The following is a 20,866-nucleotide window of genomic DNA, read 5'->3' as shown; positions in this document are numbered from 1 at the left end:
CTACCACACATGCACAAGCCACAAGGGCATGTTTTACATAATATTGTTTCAACTGAAATTCACATGGCATTGTCGTGACGTCTACCACACATGCACAGGCCACAAGGGCATGATTTTGTTGGAAATACAAATACACCAAACCAATATAAAAATGAATGCGTCTGAAAGCACTGCACATAGTACGTGCCAGTATATTAATACACAATTAATATATGGTTTGCATCGTTCTCGCTCTCTAAGAGCATGAATTTATATAAGATAAATAGCAAGAGTCATTTATTTTGACTTTGATTCCTGAAAAATGATAGGCTCTGCTTGATCGACTCCTCATTGACATTAGTCCTGTGTTCTTTTTGTTTATTTGTGTTTGTGCTTGTCCCTCCTGATTGTGATGCACCACCAGACAATGCAGCTGACGGGTCTGACGAGGTATCACGGTTGTTTGATGGGATCATTTATTAGTTTTTCAAACAAAACATCATGTACAACCCAATTTTAGGCTTAAATAGCTAAAAGTGATATCGTGCTAATGTATACAGATGCTTTTGAGTCGTTCTCAACTTTCATTTCCCCTCTTTTACAAAATTATTCACTTTTATAGTATTTTTAAAGCTTTTTCGGATATAAAATGTAAATATTAATGACAAAATTGGTGGCGCTATTTAGTTACTGGAAATTACCCTTTTAAACTTTTAATACAAATAATTCCTTTTATTGTTTGATAAAATTTGTTTATAAAATTTCCTTGTTGCTTGTTTCACCTATTCCAGCTGTTTTAATGGCGGTATTAATCACCTAATCCTTGTAAATAAAGAAATACGATTTGGGATAAATAGCGCCATCTATAGTTTGCATTTAGTTAATAATGAAGCCAATTCTATATACATCAAACAGCCGTGGTATGCTCTTTTGTTCATTGATAAATCAAATACTTTTGAAGTTCCTGGGCTATTCTTTTTAGTACTCTGAAATGATTTAAATTCCCCTCGAGGTACATAAGAAAATTCTGCACTGCTGAGCAGCTTTTCTGCATTAGACTTAGATGCTGTTGATGAAGTCTGTGCATGTTGTTGGTACATATGACTGGTATTTTGAGATGATTTTTCATGATATGATTGCACATTTGCCGGTTTTCTTCGCTCTTGTTGAGGTGAGTCAAAGTACGCATTAGGGGGAGCAAATTCAGACAGTCTCTCATCTCTAGCTTTTTTCTTAGCTTCCTCCCATAAATTTGGATCTGAAAAAAAGATACAGAAATCAAAATAAGAATTTTATTAGTAAAGAACAAAGTAAAATTAGTTAACTACAAAATAACTTCATAGAGGGCAGAGGGTTATGTTTACGGACAATTATCTCATTACCTCTCTTTGTAGATTAATGTCTTAATAATGATTAATGATAAGCTTCAGAAAAAAAGAATTTGTGCCTTTAAAAAAAAAATTAACAATGTTCTAATATGTTCTAATTCTGGGTCCCTAAAATTGCTTAACATATACTGCACTTACGGAAATTCAACAAAAAAACATCAGAACCTTGAACTATTATATTAAAACATCAACATCTTTAAATACATTTACTGCCTTCAGATGAGTTTTCCAGACCACGATTTTGACGCAATCTTGGGTCAATCCTGCATGTAATTATTTCATGTAAGCTAATTCTAACCCTAACCCTTATCATAACCCCAATCCTAACACTAACCCTAATCCTAACTCTACCCTAAACATAACCATAATTTTGTGTAAAATTACGTGAAGAAATAACTCTTGAGATACGGGATAACTAAATAATCTTGAGATACAGGCAAAAATATGAACATATATATTATAACAAAATTGGTATTATAAACACTCCTAGTAACCAAATGTGCTGGAAAGTAACAATATCAGTAGTACACTTTGTCACTTTGTATTAAACTTGATTATGATGATAAATCAATTTCCAATTGCCTCCTTTGCCCTATTTAATACTTGAAACAGAAAGTGTCACATTTTGTTTAGTTTACAGTTGAGATTGGATTCTTCCCAAAATTTGTTGGGAGTGGCCATCTTTTCCTTCTTCTTTTATCTTCAAAATTTAATTTCTTTCTTTTCTTTCTAATGGGCAGGCCAGTAAGCTTATATACTTTAGGCTTTATAGCTTGGCTTAAGGATCCAGGTATATGGCACAGAAATACTATTTAAACACATAGACAAGCAAATAAAGAATTATATTACCTTTCCCAATATCCCATTCCCTAACGACGGGTTGTTCTTTCTTGCTTTTCCCAAGCAACATATCGTAACTTTTATCAGCTAATCTGTCCTCCAATGCATCCTTGCTTCTTTCCTCTACTGTATCATCTGGAGCGTCTTTATTCTCTTCTTCATCATCTAGGCCTGGTATATCACCTTTCAGCTTATTCCTCTGCTTCACTTTGGCCAGTCTGGCTTGCATGGCAGCTTTTCTTTTTGCCTTTAGTTGTTCTCTTCTAGCACGCTGGTCTACTGTCTATTATCATAAACAAAACATGTGCATCGTTTCATAGAATTGTTGATATTTTTTTGGGGGTGGGGTTGGGGAGGTACAATTTAAAATTTGCAGAATATCTCTTTTTTCCCTGCTAATAAAGTATCAGTCTGCCTATGGGCTTTTCGATTTGAAAACTATCACCCTCCCCCCTTGAAAAAGAAAAAAAGGAAAAAATACAAATTCCAACCAAATCAGTTTTAGTCATTCCAGATCCAAAAATTGACATCCAAAACAGGTGGGAAAAATTGGAAAAGAAATTCCACAAAAATAATTCAAATTGGGCCACAAATTCAACTGGATTTCACAACTTGGGCCACAAAATCAACTGCATTTCTTAAGCTGTGCCACAAATTCAACTGCATTTCACAAACTGGGCCACAAATTCAACTGGATATCACAGATTAGGTCACAAATTCAACTGGATTTCATAAACCGGGCCAAAAATTCAACTGGATTTCACAAACAGGACCACAAATTCAATTAGATTTTAACATTATTCAGCTGGATTTTGTTAGGACTTTTTTTGTTATTATTGGTATTGTGTGGGATTGGCATGACAACACACCAACATATTGAGGACATCATTATTATTATAATTATCATAATTTATCAGGTCCCTGGAAATATGGGTATCATGGCGGTGTACGTGTGTCTGTGTACAAGCATGTAACCCCTAACCCAAAGAGATAAAAGACTACCAACCACAGAGTACGTACCACCAGTCGAAGTCCCCGTGTATTGCATGCGGAGAGTTCTCGCATATTCATGAGGGCTGATTGTTCGATCGTGCCGTGTCTAACAATCACGCCAGCGCTGCATGCCTTCGCGTATGCGCGATAGAGCGTTGCGTGCTTTCGCGATTACGCGATAGATCATGAAAATACGCGGTAATTGCGTAGCAGTCTTGCCTGTTGCGTTTCATGGGACAATCGGCCCTTATTATTGGGTGATGCGGAGACTTTGACTGGTGGTACGCTCTCTGTAGTACTCTAGTGCTACCAACTCAAAATGCTATAGTTTATCCGCCATTTCGGATATCACTCATAGGGACCACAGCGTGTACCCTGGACATAGTGAAATAAGCAGGAGGTACCCTATTTTGACCTCCATGAGCGACACACAAACATGGCAAAGTCGGTACTCTTTGGTTCTATATATCATTGATTGGGTCCCATTAGGTGTATTAAGTGGCTTGCATGAGCGACACACAAACATGGCAGAGTTAGTACTCTTTGGTGCTACCTCATTGATTGAGTCCCATAGGTACATTAAGTGGCTTACATGAGGGACACACAAACATGGCAGAGTTGGTAATCATTGCTCTTACCTCATCTCTCAGCATTTGCAGTGATTCCATTTGTTCCTGTCTCTGTGTCTCGTCTTTGGAGAAATCAAAGTAGCCCACACCCAGCTCTCGCACCTCTGAAAATGGAAGGAACAAATAAACCATTGCTGGCTGTTATTAACACATTTTATGAACTCAAATGGCATGCATATTAAGTTATCCAATTTCACCATTTGACTTTGGAATCACTCATGGCCAAATTAATTTTGCATAAAAAACTCACCTCATATGATATACAGTCAATGGCAAAAAGATTCCAATAATTCATAATTAGGAACAGTTCTATTTGATCCACATTGGAATTGAAATCATTCCTTGCCCAATTTAATTTGCATAAAAAACCCAGACCTTGTCATAAGGCTTCAGTGATTCATTCAAGAGTGACGACCCAATTTTACAGTGATTTCAGTAAAAGAAACAAACAGAATAATTTAGGTTTATAAATTTACACTTCATTTCATTTTGCCTCACATATATCCTTCTTGTCTTTAATAACAAATGAAGCCCCAACAGATGGGTACTGCCTGATACAGGTGTATCCACCCAGACCCAGACCTGCCAACCTTTTTTGGGATCACAAAACAAAAGAAGTTGTTTTAAATGAAAGACAGAGATAAAAAGAATTTAACGCGTCTGGTGTCACTATCAATTACAATCCTTGATTGGTTTACACAGGTTAATAGAGCGTAAAAGGAAGGCCGATTTATCTGGTGCCGATCGGAGAAAAGGAATAGCATAAAATGGCGACAAATTACATATTTTTACAAGACACAAATAAACTTTTCTAGGCATTGTTGACATTGTGCCTTTGCGAAAGAAAGTTTCCTACTATAAAGACCTAACTTTTGAGATGGTTTGTATGTTTGAAGGTGCAAAAGTAACAATAAGGCACCCTGTTATACCGCCACGTTCAGCAAGTCATCATCACGACACTTGTAAACAAACCGTGCTCGAATTTGATTGACAGATGACGTCAGACGCGATAAATTCTTTTTATCTTTACTTTAAATATGCATCGACAAGTTTACGAGCAAAGTTTTAAAACCCGGAATTTTTAAGCAGTCATCAAAAATACTAGAACTGTGTTTGGACTGATACCTAAACAATGTATGTATACAACCTTGTAATGTGGTCGCTATATGCTTACATTAATACATGCCAGTGGCCATTTAACACTTTTGTAGAAGTTCATTTTTCTATGGCAAGGAATTCTTGTTGCTTGCCAGTAGATCTTGTTAGAATTTATTACTGGAGTACTCAAATTTGATCGGCACTCAAGTCTACACTCACAGCCGTTTTAAACTATCTTTTTTCGGGAGTGTTTATTGTCAAAATCGTATTTCATGGGGATCAAACATACAGTGGTATTTTACACAGCAAAATCGTACTACAGTGGAAATCCCAATTAAATGAACACAGCCTGACATAGTATGACGATTTTTTGCATACACTGCGTGATTTACGCTAACGTGTGCGACTGTGTGTGGGTAATGTGGAAGTAAATCCAACCATGCCGATGCACTTGTGGTTGGTTAGTAGTGTATCCAAGGTTGTGCGTTCGCGTTGTAGTTTGAAATACGCAAAATACGGTGATAGATGAAACTAACCAGAGGATATGTGTATTATAGTATTTCTCCTTACCATCAAACTTAACATTCTGATAATGTACTGGTCCTGGCCCTTTCTTGGCAGCCTCTTCTGCTTCTGTTTCCCATTTCTTTCTTAGCATCTCACGATACATGTCTTGCGATAATAAATCCGGCAATGTATCTGTTCCTAATTTCTCTTTCTTTTCATCTTCCCTGCAAGTAAGGATGTATATAGATTAGAAAAGTTAGATTTGTCAAACAAATGGGCTTATAATTAATTATGTAGTCCTTATCATACTGTAACATACAGGTTGAATCTTTGTTGAAAGTTTGCCAAAAAATGACTCTAGAGAATGTTAATTGTATAGCTATTGTCTGGGCCTGGGCCTTTGCTTTTAGTTTTAGCACACTTTGAGAATTAAGCAATCTGCTATTGTTAAAATATGCCTAAAGGATAATTCTTTACATCTGTAAACACTACGCACTGTGGAGATTGATTTGCTTGTTCAGTTGGTACCCACAGAAGATATCTTACACTTCCCACAATGCATTTCTCCCATTTCAATTTTCTGTACTGATTTGCTATCTAGTGCAACATGGGTCGATAGTGATGCAATGTACCTTAATGAATAGAGCACATCCAGATCTTGCAAATTGTTTATTTTTTGACTATCAACCCATGTTTGGCCAGTCTATTCCCAAGATGAAAAGAAAGGGAGCCTGAAAAAAGTAATAGGAGTGCCATTTGATAAAATGTGGTGATGTATCATGTTGCAAAGGATTCTGAGAAGGGTACTGCTCAGGGATAGGACACTGCATTTTCAATTCTGGAGATATATAGGCTATTGCTAGGGTTATATATGGTGATATATACATAATCTTGGTTTTAACCCTTACTTATTTATAGTGCACCATGTCAAAACCACAGGCCTCTGCAAACTTACCAGATTGTCTCTTACCACTGTGGCCCCAATTATTCCACAAACTATTTAACAACAACACAGGGACTTGCAGTCTATAGAAGCCCAAACCCTTTATCACAATAAAGCTTTGCGGTCATAATTGGATCCACAGCTCACCGAATCTAACACGGGCTACAGCGGGACAGTAAACAGTAACATTGTTGTCCAGGAGAATTTCAATTTATTATTTCAAGAGCAAACTAACAACAGTGCCATGCTCAAACTTGTACTCTCATGCACCAGAGTCTAAAGCCATATTGGGCTATTCCAGTCGACATCCACACTACCCCTATAAAAAGATTTTGGAAATATGTTCCATAGAGGGAGTGTGTTTTTTAAATGTAATTGATCAGGATTAATCATTTTGAAATTCATACTCCCCCTGCATTATGGCTTTACCTTTATCTTCCACAACTGGAGTGAGTATTTCAAATGGAAGCTATACCCAATTGTCTATTCTATTTGAAACTCTTACTCCCTCTGTGGAACACTTTTAGAGCTAAATCTTCCACAGGGGTAGTGTGGATTTTAAAAGGAATAGCCCATTGATTGGCCTATTTTGCACTAATTTATTTTTTAGCTCTTACCTGAATTTATCTGGATTAAGATCCTTATCCATATTGATGAGATGTGGCACGTCCTTACGCATACATCGTCTGGATCGGCCAAGAGAATCAACATAGTCAACCCTGAGATAACCAAGAGGTAAATAAAGAACTCAATAAGATGTGGAAAAAAGATGAAAACACACAACACAGGGCCTCCAAGAATAGCAGTGCTTTTACACTGAAGGAGCTACCCTGTATAAAGAAAGTTGAAAGAAATCAATAAACAATGTCTGGCATCACCGTATACACATTTTGCCTACTCTATGACCTACACTGTAGAGATTCCCAGATGACACTTTTTTAACACTTCAACACGTTTATTTCCATCCTTATCTAGAAAAAGTATAAGGTGTTACTTACGATTAACACTGCAATGTATATACTGATGGGGTATTTTTCATCACAATTAATAACACACCAACATGTTTATATTGTTGATAAAGAATGTTGGAGTGTTGATAATTGTTATGAAAAATACCTTTGTAAACACTCTGCAGTGTTATTCATCAACACCTATAATTTTATGTGTAAAGTACAGATATACATTGTAAACATGTTGAAGTGTTTAAAAAGTGTTATCCAGGAATGTTTACAGTGTATTGGCTGTTTATGAAGACAACATGGTCACTGACCAAGTCATTGTTAATAAACTCTAGCATTAATTAAAGGTAAAAGTATCTTTAAAATCATTTTATTTTATTTTTGCTTGAAGTATGGCGATGTTTAGAGATATGGCGGACATAATAGGATGGTAAAGTCTTTTGAACTTCCCAGGTTTTAGCCACTTTGAATACTGCCATTAAAAGATTAATTGCAATGGGCTATGCTAGTTGAAATCCACACATCCTCTAAGGAAATATGACCTTAATCTCCCACACAGGGAGTGTAGATTTCAAATGGAATCACCCACTCAACCATGTTTCACCGTTGTTCATCACCGTTTAACAACTAACGTCCGGTGCATCTGCATGGTTTACTTCGCTCAGGCACTGCAGACGACGTGGACGCATCTTTGTTAAATGGTGTTGAACAACTGTGAGACATAATTGAATCCGTAACTCTGAGACCTACCATTCTTCATCAACACTGGCTGGAGGAGGAATATTACTATCATCAACATCATCTTCCGTTGATTCCATCATCATTTCTTCTCTTGTTGGCACCGTTGCCACAATTTCCTCCTCGTCTTCTGCTTTTTCTTTCATTTCCTTCTCTGCATGGATCTTGTCTACTACTTTCTTCTCAAAATCTACCAAAAATCTTTCATTGGTGCTCTCATCTGTAGAAATAACATACATAATGAATCAATTCTTATTATAATTGTTTCATACTGAAAATATGCAAAATAGTCCTATGAAAAAATTACACAAGTCATTTGTCCATCAATGACATGTACATCCTTATAAATTTAACTACCGTATTTATCAAATAAACGCCTCGAAGCGTTACATTTTCCCAAGGGGGGGGCGTTTATTCAAGGTCAATTTTAGAACGATAAAAAACGCTAAAATGATGAAATATGAACTAGAAACACCGACTTCTGGTTCATTTCTGGGTTTCCAATCCAGATTTTCGCCGATTATTGACGCTATTATCTACCATGTGGGCAACTTGGTAAGCTTACTACATAAGATAGCATGGAAATATCGGCATTTTTGAAACATCATCAAGGAGAAACGTTATTGTACATTTCATGTCTTTAATTTCGCTGTTGTGGCTGGATTTGCGAAAATAAGACCCTTGCAAATATAACCACTTTTACATACAACATTTGACACAAACATAATCCAATAATGCATTTAGTAAGATAACCAAACATACATACCTGGAATAATATTCCCGCCAGTCATTTTCTCATATAATTTTGCTTTCGCTGCCAAAATAGATCTGAAATGTAGATTAAAAATAATAATATTACAACAACAACAACAACAACAACAACAACAACAACAACAACAACAACAACAACAACAACAACAACAACACAAATAGGAAGAAGAAGAATTAATTTAAATGTGGTATTTTACAGCACTTCATTTTAAGGCAGCAGTTTCTTCATAGCCAATACCATGCAATATTACAAACCTTACAACTACTAGTAATAGTTTGCACTACCTACTTGTAATGTAAAGTTACTGAGATAGAATATAACAAAGGTCAAACACAGCCAAGTTGCCATTTGATCCTATTGAGATTATTGACCTAGATACAATATTTGTCTCCGTAGCACATCAGCCAGACATCGGTGCTAATGTAAAATTCTTGAATCCCCCTTGGTAGATGAGCAATTCGTGAATTGTAATTTTGGACCCCTGTACAAATTTCAAATTGACCCATGATCTGTTGCACCACACATAGCTTCTGAACCATAGGTTGTGTTGAGATTAATATTTGTGATTCTTGGGCCTAAGCGAATAATTTGATATATTTTACAGTGATATTTGAACACTCACCCCAAATTATACTAAATTCATTCCATCCTGCTCTAAAACCCAGATTCCTATTGCTGCCGATCCCAGCCAATAGGTACACTGCAAAAACCAGTGGCTACTTAATTTGGAGTACCAGTGCTGTACCAATCCAGTACCAGTGTGTATTCCCGTGTGATTCAGATGTGTGAACCCATACAGGTACTCTAGAGTACCAATTAAGTAGCTGGGCAGCAATAGTACCTCTGCTGGTGGCAGCAAAAGGACCCAGGTAGTGTATAACTTAACATTCGGTTCTTTTTCAGTGTTTGTGAGTTGACATTGTGGTGATCTAATGTTGCATTCCCTGACAAACCATCGGTTACATGAAAGCATAAGAACTACAGTGAAAAAAAGTTAAAATTTCTCTCCTTTTTTAACATATGTTACCAAAGAATAGCCCATCACTTACTGTGACCTAGCCAGGGTATCTTCCTCTTCACTGGTAAGCTGTGTGTCCCTCTCTGCTCGTGAATCAACACCTGCATTCTTCTTGCTCCAGATATTTGCTTTCTGAAGAGAAAACATTCCATAAGTTTAAATATTTGCTTTCTGTGGATATTGACCCCTAAATCTGCTCCTGGAGATCACATTATGTTATAGAGCAGCTACGGTACTCATAATTATATTATAATAGCTGCTCTACAGTATAAAATATATGGAAATTATACTTCCAATTTGTAAATTGATACTTCCAAGTTGGTTTCATCTCTCTAACTGATCTTAAAAAATAAGTAAATTACACCGAGACTCGAACCCCCGACCTATGGATTATAAGACCAACTTGTATAGACCACTTGACATCACTGTTTATCAACAAATGCGAGGGACTCGTCTATCGATATGCTCGAATGAGCCGCTACACTGTTCAATGGCTTTCCTGTACTATATGAAATGTGGCGGCGATTTAAAATGCACATGCCCTTAGCAGACTACGATGCGTACGCACACTGCAGGGCAACGAACAATGGAAATTGCCATAATGCGCGCGCATACTGCCGGGCAATGACGGCACATGCCAAGTGGTCTATACTACACCACCTACACTTATTGCAGTCTTACCCCAGCTTAATATTCGTACCTTGACCGACGATTTGGGTCTAGAAGTAGATGAACTTCCCGCATTCTGTAGACGTTCTCTCTTAAATTCTTCTTGTTTACGAAAAAGTTCGGCTTTCAAACCCACAATCTGTAGAATAAATAAATAAATGTTGGTTGTTTTAATGTGCGCTTCGCCTGAGCATCAGCATACTTCAACAATTATTCCGCTGCCATTAGGATACATCAGCATCATTTCCTTCACCAAGTCCGCAACTGATGCGCAGGTACTCTCAGCGACTTAGATTGTAATTACCCCCAGCAGCTTCCCATTTTACACCTGGGTGGAGTGAAGCAATTGGGAATTAAGCTATCTTGCTCACGGACGCAACACACTGGGCATGGTGGGGCTCGAACCCAAGCAACCTTTCAATTATGAAGCTCGCGCCCTAACCACTAGGCCACCGTGCTAGGCCTCCGTGACGTCAAATGAAGAGTTCTCAGGTGTACTCGCAAGGCTTATACCGAAAAGGTCAATTGGAATACCTACCCCCGGGACCCGGGCAATAGGGAGGACTTAGCCTGGGATGTAACAGCTCAAATGTTTGGGTCCCAGCACTGCCGGGACATAGCCGGGACTTATACGGGGGATGTAATTATAATAAATATTAAATGCATATCTCGAAAGGCCAGAGCCAGGATCTACCCAGGACATTGTGTGCAGGGTAGTATTTAAAACAGGGGAAACACTGATCTGTTCTAGCCATGGAGCTTAAGGGTGGTCTTAACCCTGGAATTATGGAAACTTTCGGGCTTCATAACTGCTAAATTATTAGTCTAAAGAATATAAAAGTATACATTTTAGACTGGAAATGACTTGCTGAATTCATCTGTGAGGTCCAATTTGGGCCAAAATGCTCATTTTGGAGAAAATCCCAAAAACGGGTTTTTGGCCCAAATTTTTCAAAACGTATAACAAAAAAATTGTTTGGCCAAAAAATTTTTTATTAATTTTAAAAACTAGATAAAAATATCTAGGGACCGCTTTTTTATTTTTTGAATTTTGACCAACTTTGAGAAATTTGGACCAAAAATGGTCAAAAATGCAAAATTTTCAAAAAATCATAAAAAGCCTGATTTTCACCAAATTTCAAATATTTTTGGTGAAGTTGGTCAAAATTCAAAAAAATGAAAAACGGTCCCTAGATATTTTGATCTAGTTTTTAAAAATTAATGGCCCAAGAATTTTTTTGTTATGATGTAAGTGGGCCAAAAATCGTTATTTTGGGGATTTTGGGCCAACAATGGCATTTTGGCCCAAATTGACCTCACAGATGAATTCATCAAGTCATTTCCATTCTAAAATGTATACTTTTATATTCTTTAGACTAATAATTTAGCAGTTATGAGGCCCGAAAGTTTTCATAATTCCAGGGTTCAGACCAACCTTAATAAGGCTCTGTGGTTCTAGCCATTTACCATGGGAATCCCAAGTTCTTTGATGATTTGAGTCTCAGAATTCAATGGTATATAAAATTGGTACCCAATTGTGCTTGCTTTTAAAATCAAGACTCGGTTGAAACAAAATTAAGGATCGAATGCATTTTAGTGTCCAAAAAGGCAAAATTATCGTCAAAGTTCTGCCGAATTCTCCACCCTTGCAAAGAGTGCAGAATTGGAATTGGGAATAAATATATCCGACCTTTGCGATCAAAAACACAAAATTACAACTTTGGACGTACTATTGGCAAAAGACATTATCGCCAAACAATATGGTCATTTTCACAGTAAAGGGTGTAACTTTTGATTTTTAGGGTCAAAATTTCAAACCACTTAAATATGTTTCTGTTTACTGAAATCATGCATATACATGTAGAAGCAACTTAAATTCCAGTAAAATAATGTTTCAAGGCTTAAACCTTTTGATTTCTGATAACAAATTTGACATTTCCATAACATTTTGGTTAAAATCTAAGAAAAAATGTATTTTACATAAGCTCAGAAAATTATGACATGAAAGCTGGAATACATGTGAAATCCCATTCCAAAGTATTAAAGTCAACAGATATAAGTTAAATTTTATACCATGTTTTGCTATGTTTGTAATTGCAGTTTTGAAAATTTTTAACATCAAGTGTCATGCAATGGAAATTTCCCAACCTCAAACATATTTTTTAAGTTTTAATTGGGTTCCTAAAATAATTTGAATGTCTAACTTCATGTACAAATACTACTTGATGAAAGGAACCTCCCAGCCAAGTTTCACAGAAATTGGAGTTATTTTTTAGAATTGGCAATTCAAGCGATTTGTGTTTCGGAGGCTTCAGTTTTCCAACACAGGCAGATGATCATAAAAGTAAAATATTTGGCTAACTACTACAAGTTGACATGAAAAAATAGGTAAAAAATATCACAATTACCAAATTTCATGTTTTGCTAGCTAAGCATTGAATTTCAGTTGTGACAAAAATTAAATTATCAAGTCATTTCTTTTGTTTCGGAGGCTTCATGTTAACAATGGTTAAACATTGCAGAAGTAGTTTTTTTGAAAACAACAGTGTTGGGATCATCTAAGCTGTTCTTTTCTTTTGTGTCATATTGAATCAATGATTCTATGCGGCAGATATTGTAGATTTATCACATGTTAATTTTTTCACCCATTTGTATGGTGTTAACTTGCATGTGAAGCCTCTGAAACAGGCTTTTTGGGGTATCAGTATATTTTTCAAACATTAACCATAATATCGATTTTTTTTTTTAATTTATGACATTCTGCACATATCAAGTAACAATTACAATGCAGATATCAATAAGGAACACACCAATTTAGACATGCATAGATGATAATTAACCTTATTGTTGTTTCGGAGGCTTCATTTGTTTCGGAGGCTTCAATTGTTAACGGAAAGTTTGTATTGGGTCCCATTTTCAAACAGTGATATATATCTCCACGATTTAAAAACAAGTGACTTGAGGATCTACTTTGCTACATTTTGATAAATAGATTGGATGAGCTCTTTTATTTATATTTGCCCAAGCTTGCTGAACAGTTTGTTTCGGAGGCTTCAAAAAAGGAAACGGAAAATCGGCTCTTTGAAGTCAAGATTTTATAAAATTTGTAAAAGCTTGCAAATCAACTAATTTTTGTTACCCATTTCAAGTTCAGATATCAACTGTTATGAATCAAGAAGAAGTGAAGAAATAACCAAGAATTATGAACCACAGCTATACCCACAAAGTTTGTTAACAATTGTTAACGGAAAATGAAGCCTCGAAACGACAAATATCAAGTCCGGTTCTCAAAAATACAGGGCTGTTCACAATTAAATCTAATGTGGCAGTGTTTACTGAACATATGACCATACTATCAGGATAAGAAAAATTATCCATGAACTAACTGAAGAAAACACAGGGTTTTACAAAAATGTTACTGTTTTTTATAGTTTTTCAAAATGGCAATATTAAGTAGCCTACATTTAAGCCTGCTAAAACTGAACGCCGTAACTCCTGAAGATGATTATACTACCCAAGGTAGCTGCTAACTAGATGACTTATGTGGCCAAAAATCATGGAATTATGTGGCTTTATTAGAACACTACGGATCAAAATGTTAAAAATCCAAAGTTACACCCTTTACCGTGAAAATTACCATATAGAATAGAACATTTGATGTCAACCTGTCAAAATATTGAAGAAATGTGCTCCATAAACTTGTGGCGAGTAGTTCCCATTCAAACGCATGGAAACTGAAAGTGCATAACACCGACTAAGGCTTCTACATGTACATGTAGGTGGTCCTTGACCTAGCTGTCTTTTAATTTCTATCTGACTTTGGTCCATACATTGCCAAAGGCTTGGGATGTTATACGTATAGGGCCAGACGTGGTCTAATTCTGCATAAAACCGGGCCACATTATCTGCTTCGCATTCAAATTGCATTGTATTGCATCATAATTTCATTTGTGTCCATGCTAATTATGTTTACACAACATGAACTCACATGACTCACATGTTTTCAAGCAAATTCGCCGATAATAGGTGATCAAACATGTCAAAGTGATTGGAATGTTACAAAAGTACAGATCGCATTCAGCTCACTTCATATGAGATGATCTTTGGAAAAATACGGCATAATTTGTCATGGTGCTTGCGGAATGCCATGCAGTAAAATACTAAAACGTTGCGACAATTCATGATTGACAAATCGGTGTGTCGTTCGTATCCTCCGCTGTCAATTTCTTATCCACTCACTAGTAGTCCTCACAAAAGCTTTGTGTTGATTACGTAAAGTGTGGAGGCAAATTGCAATAAGTACAATGAAATAATGAGTAGGGCGGGCTCCGGGGCGGGTTTCTTCTTCGTATTTACGTAACAGTATTGTTCTCCAAAAAAAAAAAAACCCGGAAGCGCTACATATGGCGCTCTAGATGAAATACAGCAAGATAATGTAAGATAGTAAATGTAAACCTGTATTTTAGCTAGAGTATCTCGAGCTATATATAGTTCACCACGTAAACTTGTATGGCTCAAAATTCAGACCGCTCGCCATTAAAGTTTACTGCTTTCTGTGTTTTGAAATTTGTTGACGTTTTAACGATCCCCGATTCCCGGTCGATTATTTTAGCTGTGTCACGTCACATGCATGACACTGGTGGTACCAACCAAACTTCAGGAAAAAACCTCGATCGCCGATAACGATGTGATATGGGACTTACATAGGATTACACAGAGATATTTCTTGCCAAAATTTGACCATTTCTAGGCAAGTTAGTTGGCCCTACTTTGTCTGCGTTATGTGAAAAAGGACAGTCTTAAAGTATAAGTGCAACGCTTTTGATGTTTTGATGTTTCGGGAGACTGGGAGGGATCATAATAAACAGGATAAAAAAATGATGGAGCCTATTCTTGACTGTGTAATATTCCTTCACCACATTGCCGTACGGTAACAGTCTTATACGATGGACAGATAGTATCAGTTTGTGAATGAGGACATCGTATAAGTTCCTTGTACTAAGCTAATATAGGGCCATGATGTGTCGGGCTAATGTAGCCCGAGGTACTCACACCTCCGTCACTACGATTTCCACTGTCCTTCTCCGTACGAAGGTCTGAGACTCCTGAGCATATCTGGTCCAGGGTACACATAAAATACCACTTTTTCTCATAAATACCACTTCCTACCATTCCTCACGTGAAGATGAGACTTAAACAAAACATATTTGGTGCATGTTCAGTAAATTTTGAGCACATTTGAGGATGTAAAAGACCCGGTAAAAGACCAGACTTGTGACTGTTATCGCGCCATGTTTTGAACTCTTCCTATAAATAGATGCTGTCAGTGTGACGTCATCACATGACGTGTTTTCTTGCCCGTTTTTTACGTCGTAGGGCATTCATGGCCATAGAGGAAGGAACAGGGCCCTCACTAGGGCCATGAATGCTCTACGTACGTAAAAACGGGGCACCGAGAAAACACGTCGCGGTGATGACGTCACACTGACATTTGTCATAGCACTTTCCGTAACAAAGTTACATCTTGTCAAAGATTGACTTTCATCAAAAAGATTCTGCTAGCAAAATTCCCCAAAACGGCATTTAGGGGTGTTTCTAGATCTTAGTCTCATGGCGATAGCAGCTTTTTTTAATGGAACTGCTATCAAAATCCCTCTAAAATTCCATGTGCGACTTGATTATCACCATAAAAAATCATATATTTGGGTCAAGTGAAGTACGGTATAGAAAACATATTTGGCCACGCGTTTTGAACTCGCCACCCAAAATGGTGGTTTTGTTACGCTTTTCCAAATCGAGACTCGTTCAAATTGTTATATCTCTGCTTAAACAAAAGGTAGGTAACCCAGGCAAACCTTAGTTAACACATTTGCTGGTCAGCCAAATTCGCCGACAATGTCAATGCATTTTTACATAGAAATTTAAAACTTGTGCCCGAAGAAAGAAACCTACATAAATGTTTTCTATACTTCACTTGACCCAAATATATAATTTTTTATGGTGATAAGTCACCCGCACATGGAATTTCAGAGGGATTTTGATAGCAGTTCCATTATAAAAAGCTGCTATCGCCATGAGACTAAGATCTAGAAACACCCCCGAAATGCCGATTTGGGGAATTTTGCTAGATGAATCTTTTTGATGAAAGTCAGGCTTTGACAAGATGTAACTTTGCTACGGAAAGTGCTATGAAAAAAAGGTTTTCAGTTTTGGCTTTAATTTGATATATAAAATGATGCAGTTTGATGGCAAATTTGAATTCACCTAGGATACCTACAAAAGGTAAAGTGTGTTTAGTGTCATTTTGTAGCTAAATGAGTGACCTAACATACCTCCAAAGGAGAATTTTTTATCAGCTAAGATAGTGGAGTTATAATTTTTTGAGTTCAGAATGGCCGAGGTGGTTGTTGTGGCGGTGGCGGTGGCGGTATGTACAAAGTCTATGAGAAATATAGATTTTGTGTGTGATTACCAAACAGTTGTGATTTTTTTTCTTCCCCAGTCAGTATGATCCCCTAACCTCTAACCAAATCAATGTTGTTTACTTTCAGTTCATACATACACGCTATGTAACCGCGCACGTGATTGGTCGAGAGCCGGGCATAAACAGCGTTTATGCCCGGTGTCCCGGATGTGCGATCGCCGGGTAGGAAAAATGAAGCAAAATCATGATTTTTAATAATGTTACTTGCAATTTTTTGTTATTATTTTGATGAAATAAGAATCACAAAATATTCTGGTATGTATGAACGGGGTTGTTTATGCCCTCGGGCCGCAAGCGGCCCCTCGGGCATAAACGGTCATGAAAATATATGAATGAACCCCTAATTTATAACTGCAAATTAGTAATAAGCAATGCATTAAGTGAGTCTAAGGCTCTCATTTTCGGAAATTCGGCTCCCGGTACCCGAACTTTTTTCGAGCACCGAAATTGCAACAACAAAAAATTGAAAAAAAAAAAAAAGTTTTTCCCGGTTTTGTAGTGTCTCTGGACCTAGACCTAAATGCTAGGATCATGATTGACCTAAAAAAAAAAATTTTTAAATGAATTTTGCACATTGTTTTGTGTTTTTAATCTGAAAATTGATACATAGTTTTCATGTCATACTCTATTTATATCAATATCAAAATGCATTCAAATTCAATGCATTTTGATATCAGTAATAGAGTATGACATGAAAACTATGTATCAATTTTCAGATTAAAAACACAAAACAATGTGCAAAATTCATTTTTTTTTTTTAGGTCAACCATGATCCTAGCATTTAGGTCTAGGTCCAGAGACACTACAAAACCGGAAAAACTTTTTTTTTTTAAATTTCGGTACCGGCAGGGAATTTCCTGCCCGGTAATAGGATTATCGGGCGGACTCAATTCCCGGACTCACTCAGAGCCTTATAATATAAGTGACCCATTTTTTATTTGGAATTTTTTTATTCCACCCTGTATAACTTCAAGGTCACCCTGTACAATGAGTTGAAATGTGTATATTTGAATTGCTTATGCCTTCAGCTTTTCAAAAATGTATACTTTTGCTAGTTTAGGGTTGATAGTTGTGTTGTGTAGATATTCTAATTTGAAACTTGATTGGTGTAAAAATTCATAATATTTGTGATGTAACGCTAAGGGTGGCGAGTTCAAAACACACGGCCATTTATGTAGGTTTCCTTCACCAGCCTATTCTCGAAAAAAATTCAAATTTCCATGTAAATATGCATTGTGTTTGGGCCCCGGTTTCGGCGAATTTCGCTGACTAGCAAATGTGTTAACTAAGGTTTGCCTGGGATACCAGACAGGGTCTAATTCTGCATAAAACCGGGCAACGTTATTTCTATAGATCTGCTGCGCATTCAAATTGCATTGTATTGCATCGTAATTTCATTTGTGTCTATGCTAATTATGTTTACACAACATGAACTCACGTGTTTTCAAGCAAATTCGCCGATAATAGGTGATCAAAAGCGATCGGAATGTTACAAAAGTACAGATCGCATTCAGCTTACTGCATATGAGATGATCTTTGGAAAAATACGGCATAATTTGTCTTGGTGTTTGCGGAATGCCATGCAGTAAAATATTAATACGGTGCGGCAATTCATGATTGACAACTAACAATCGGCGTGTCCTTCGTATCCTCCGCTGTCAATTTCTTATCCACTCACTAATCCTCACAAAAGCTTTGTGTTGATTACGTAATGTGTGGAGGCAAATTGCAATAAGTACAATGAAATAATGAGTAGGGCGGGCTCCGAGGCGGGTTTCTTCTTCATCTTACGTAACAGTATTGTTCTACAAAAAAACCCGGAAGCTTGTCGTTTGGAGCTCTAGCTGAAATACAGCAAGATAATGTAAGATAGTAAATGTAAACCTGTATTTTAGCTAGAGTATCTCGAGCTATGGGATACCTACATCATGATATGCATGTATGCATTCCAATCATGATACATGATAAAAGAGATACTCGAATACACTTACAGACGATTCGTTCACGCCTATCTTCTTTCTTCCATCCATTCTACAATATTTTACAAAATATTAATCTTTATAAATTGAAGATGACAATAAAGAAAACATGAGAATAAGTCACAAGTCGGACAAAATAGATGGAACGTTCGTTTTCGTCCATGTAAGTTACCATGTAATTCGTTCCCTATAAATTTAGAAGCACCGATTCATCTAATGAAAACGCCCTCATTATTCTTCATAGCCTGATTCTTCATGCAACTTGCAATTGGCAACTTGGGGGCTCTTAGACTGGCCCCCAGTCTCGGTTCGGTTCCATCTCTGGATAATGTAACAATAAATAATTACGTAATGCCCTATGAAAAAAAATGCCAACTCCCCCCTTATTTTCTTCAATGCCAAAAACCCATTCCTCTTCATCCACAAATCGACGCCACTAATTACACCCACCACAGTCAACCATGCAGCAATATAGAAATATACTCGTATTATCACCGCTGTTCTCACCAAGTAACTGAGTTCACGCGTGACGTCATATCCGCTTATTATTTTCCCGCGCAAACTGATTGTTATTTTTGCTAAAAGTGCCGCACAGTCATAGCAGGGCGCATCGGATCATACCTCATAACAGGAATTCGCCTCGAGATTGCGTTTTACCGTCTATATATTTTTTTATCAATAACAATGTTGATTTAATTATTGAAGTTTGGTGGCTTTATATTTTTTTACTTAATAAACTTTCTGATATATAATATTCTTCTTTAAAAGAAGAATTTTGTTGATTTTTTTGATATTTTTACACAAAACCACAATATTTATCGCTTTATATTTATCATTGGCGTGGTTTAGCCGAAAGAAATTTTGACGTTTTTATTAAAAACACCCTTTTAACTTCACTATACAGTTTACGAAACCCCGGTAGCAGATTTTATTTTCTTGCACGAATCGTAGATCCTTAGGCCTCATAAGTCACAATGCACGCAATGTAGGCCCTACACTGTTTAACCCCGCACGTTCATGCCTAAAAAAGCTAAACCTACCGTCATCACTGATCCCAGTATTTATTATTGATTATTTTTATTATTGTTGATGCTACATGCTAGCCATGTAGGCCTACGTACTTGACGAGTTATGTACCACATCTGGGGGTGCGGGTGCAGCCGAATACCCGGCCCTGCAGCCAATCAGAGAAGATTCTCTGTCTGGCCCGATGTTGCAAACCTCAGACTAGACGCGCACATGTGTATTTTTTGCAAAATGCAACGTGACCGTACGGGAATGATCACAACGCAATAACACGCTAACGTTTTTGCTTTTGGGAGTTTGCTATGACAGAAAAGCTGAACCATGAAACAAATTTTTTGCAGTAAACATGCTCTTTATCAAGTGGAACTCTTTATGAAAAGTTTGTTTGCCAACTGCTTTCTTGGAAAGATCGCGGAAAGTCAAGAAGTATAAATTCATTGCATGAATGGATTCCAGTGCAGTGCATGATCGGGATATAGGCCTAGGCCTATAAAAAGCGGTGGATTTTAACTGTGGAATATTATTTATCTAGATAGGCATATGAATAAGCAGTTTTCCAATCAAGTGAAGTAGGCCTAATATTATTTGAAATACCCGGGGAAATACCATGGTCACATTTTGATCATTCTATTGTAGGCCTACCTCTGGAATGAGGATATGCAAGCCTACGGAAGTAAACCTAGACTTGTTTTCTTATCTTTGTTCATGACTTTGTTTTGACTCAATCGGGTCATGGATGACAATGCATGATGGTTTGTTTGATTGTGACAATGGTAAGTAGAAAATACTTTTTGGAGCTGGCATTGTTTCATTGTTGTTTTCTTTCTTATGTCTTGGCTTGACC

General features: G+C 37.0%; 1 protein-coding gene across 1 annotated transcript; it reads right to left on the bottom strand.

Moving 5' to 3' along the window:
* Positions 1 to 842: 842 nt before the first annotated feature.
* On the bottom strand, positions 843 to 19,170 carry LOC140157765 (coiled-coil domain-containing protein 174-like). The gene is made up of 10 exons (XM_072181012.1): positions 19,009 to 19,170; positions 10,565 to 10,672; positions 9,896 to 9,996; positions 8,841 to 8,902; positions 8,087 to 8,294; positions 6,995 to 7,096; positions 5,498 to 5,658; positions 3,839 to 3,933; positions 2,217 to 2,490; positions 843 to 1,237 (listed from the first exon to the last, which is right to left on the bottom strand). Exons 1-10 carry the CDS (start codon positions 19,045 to 19,047, stop codon positions 843 to 845), a joined length of 1,545 nt encoding a protein of 514 aa, XP_072037113.1. The 5' UTR covers positions 19,048 to 19,170.
* Positions 19,171 to 20,866: the final 1,696 nt, after the last annotated feature.

This window comes from Amphiura filiformis, chromosome 7 (genome assembly GCF_039555335.1).
Source record: "Amphiura filiformis chromosome 7, Afil_fr2py, whole genome shotgun sequence".
In the NCBI taxonomy this organism is placed as follows: domain Eukaryota; kingdom Metazoa; phylum Echinodermata; class Ophiuroidea; order Amphilepidida; family Amphiuridae; genus Amphiura; species Amphiura filiformis.
This window is presented reverse-complemented; position numbering and strand designations above follow the sequence as displayed.

Bases quoted from the DNA above. Each gene is read 5' to 3' on its own strand.
- LOC140157765 (XM_072181012.1), bottom strand. From the start codon at position 19,047: ATGGATGGAAGAAAGAAGATAGGCGTGAACGAATCGTCT. The intron at 7,097-8,086 runs GTAGGTCTCAGA...TGGTTATCTCAG, and splicing joins GCCAGTGTTGATGAAGAATG to GGTTGACTATGTTGATTCTC. The intron at 5,659-6,994 runs GTAAGAGCTAAA...CCTTACTTGCAG, and splicing joins CTTAATCCAGATAAATTCAG to GGAAGATGAAAAGAAAGAGA.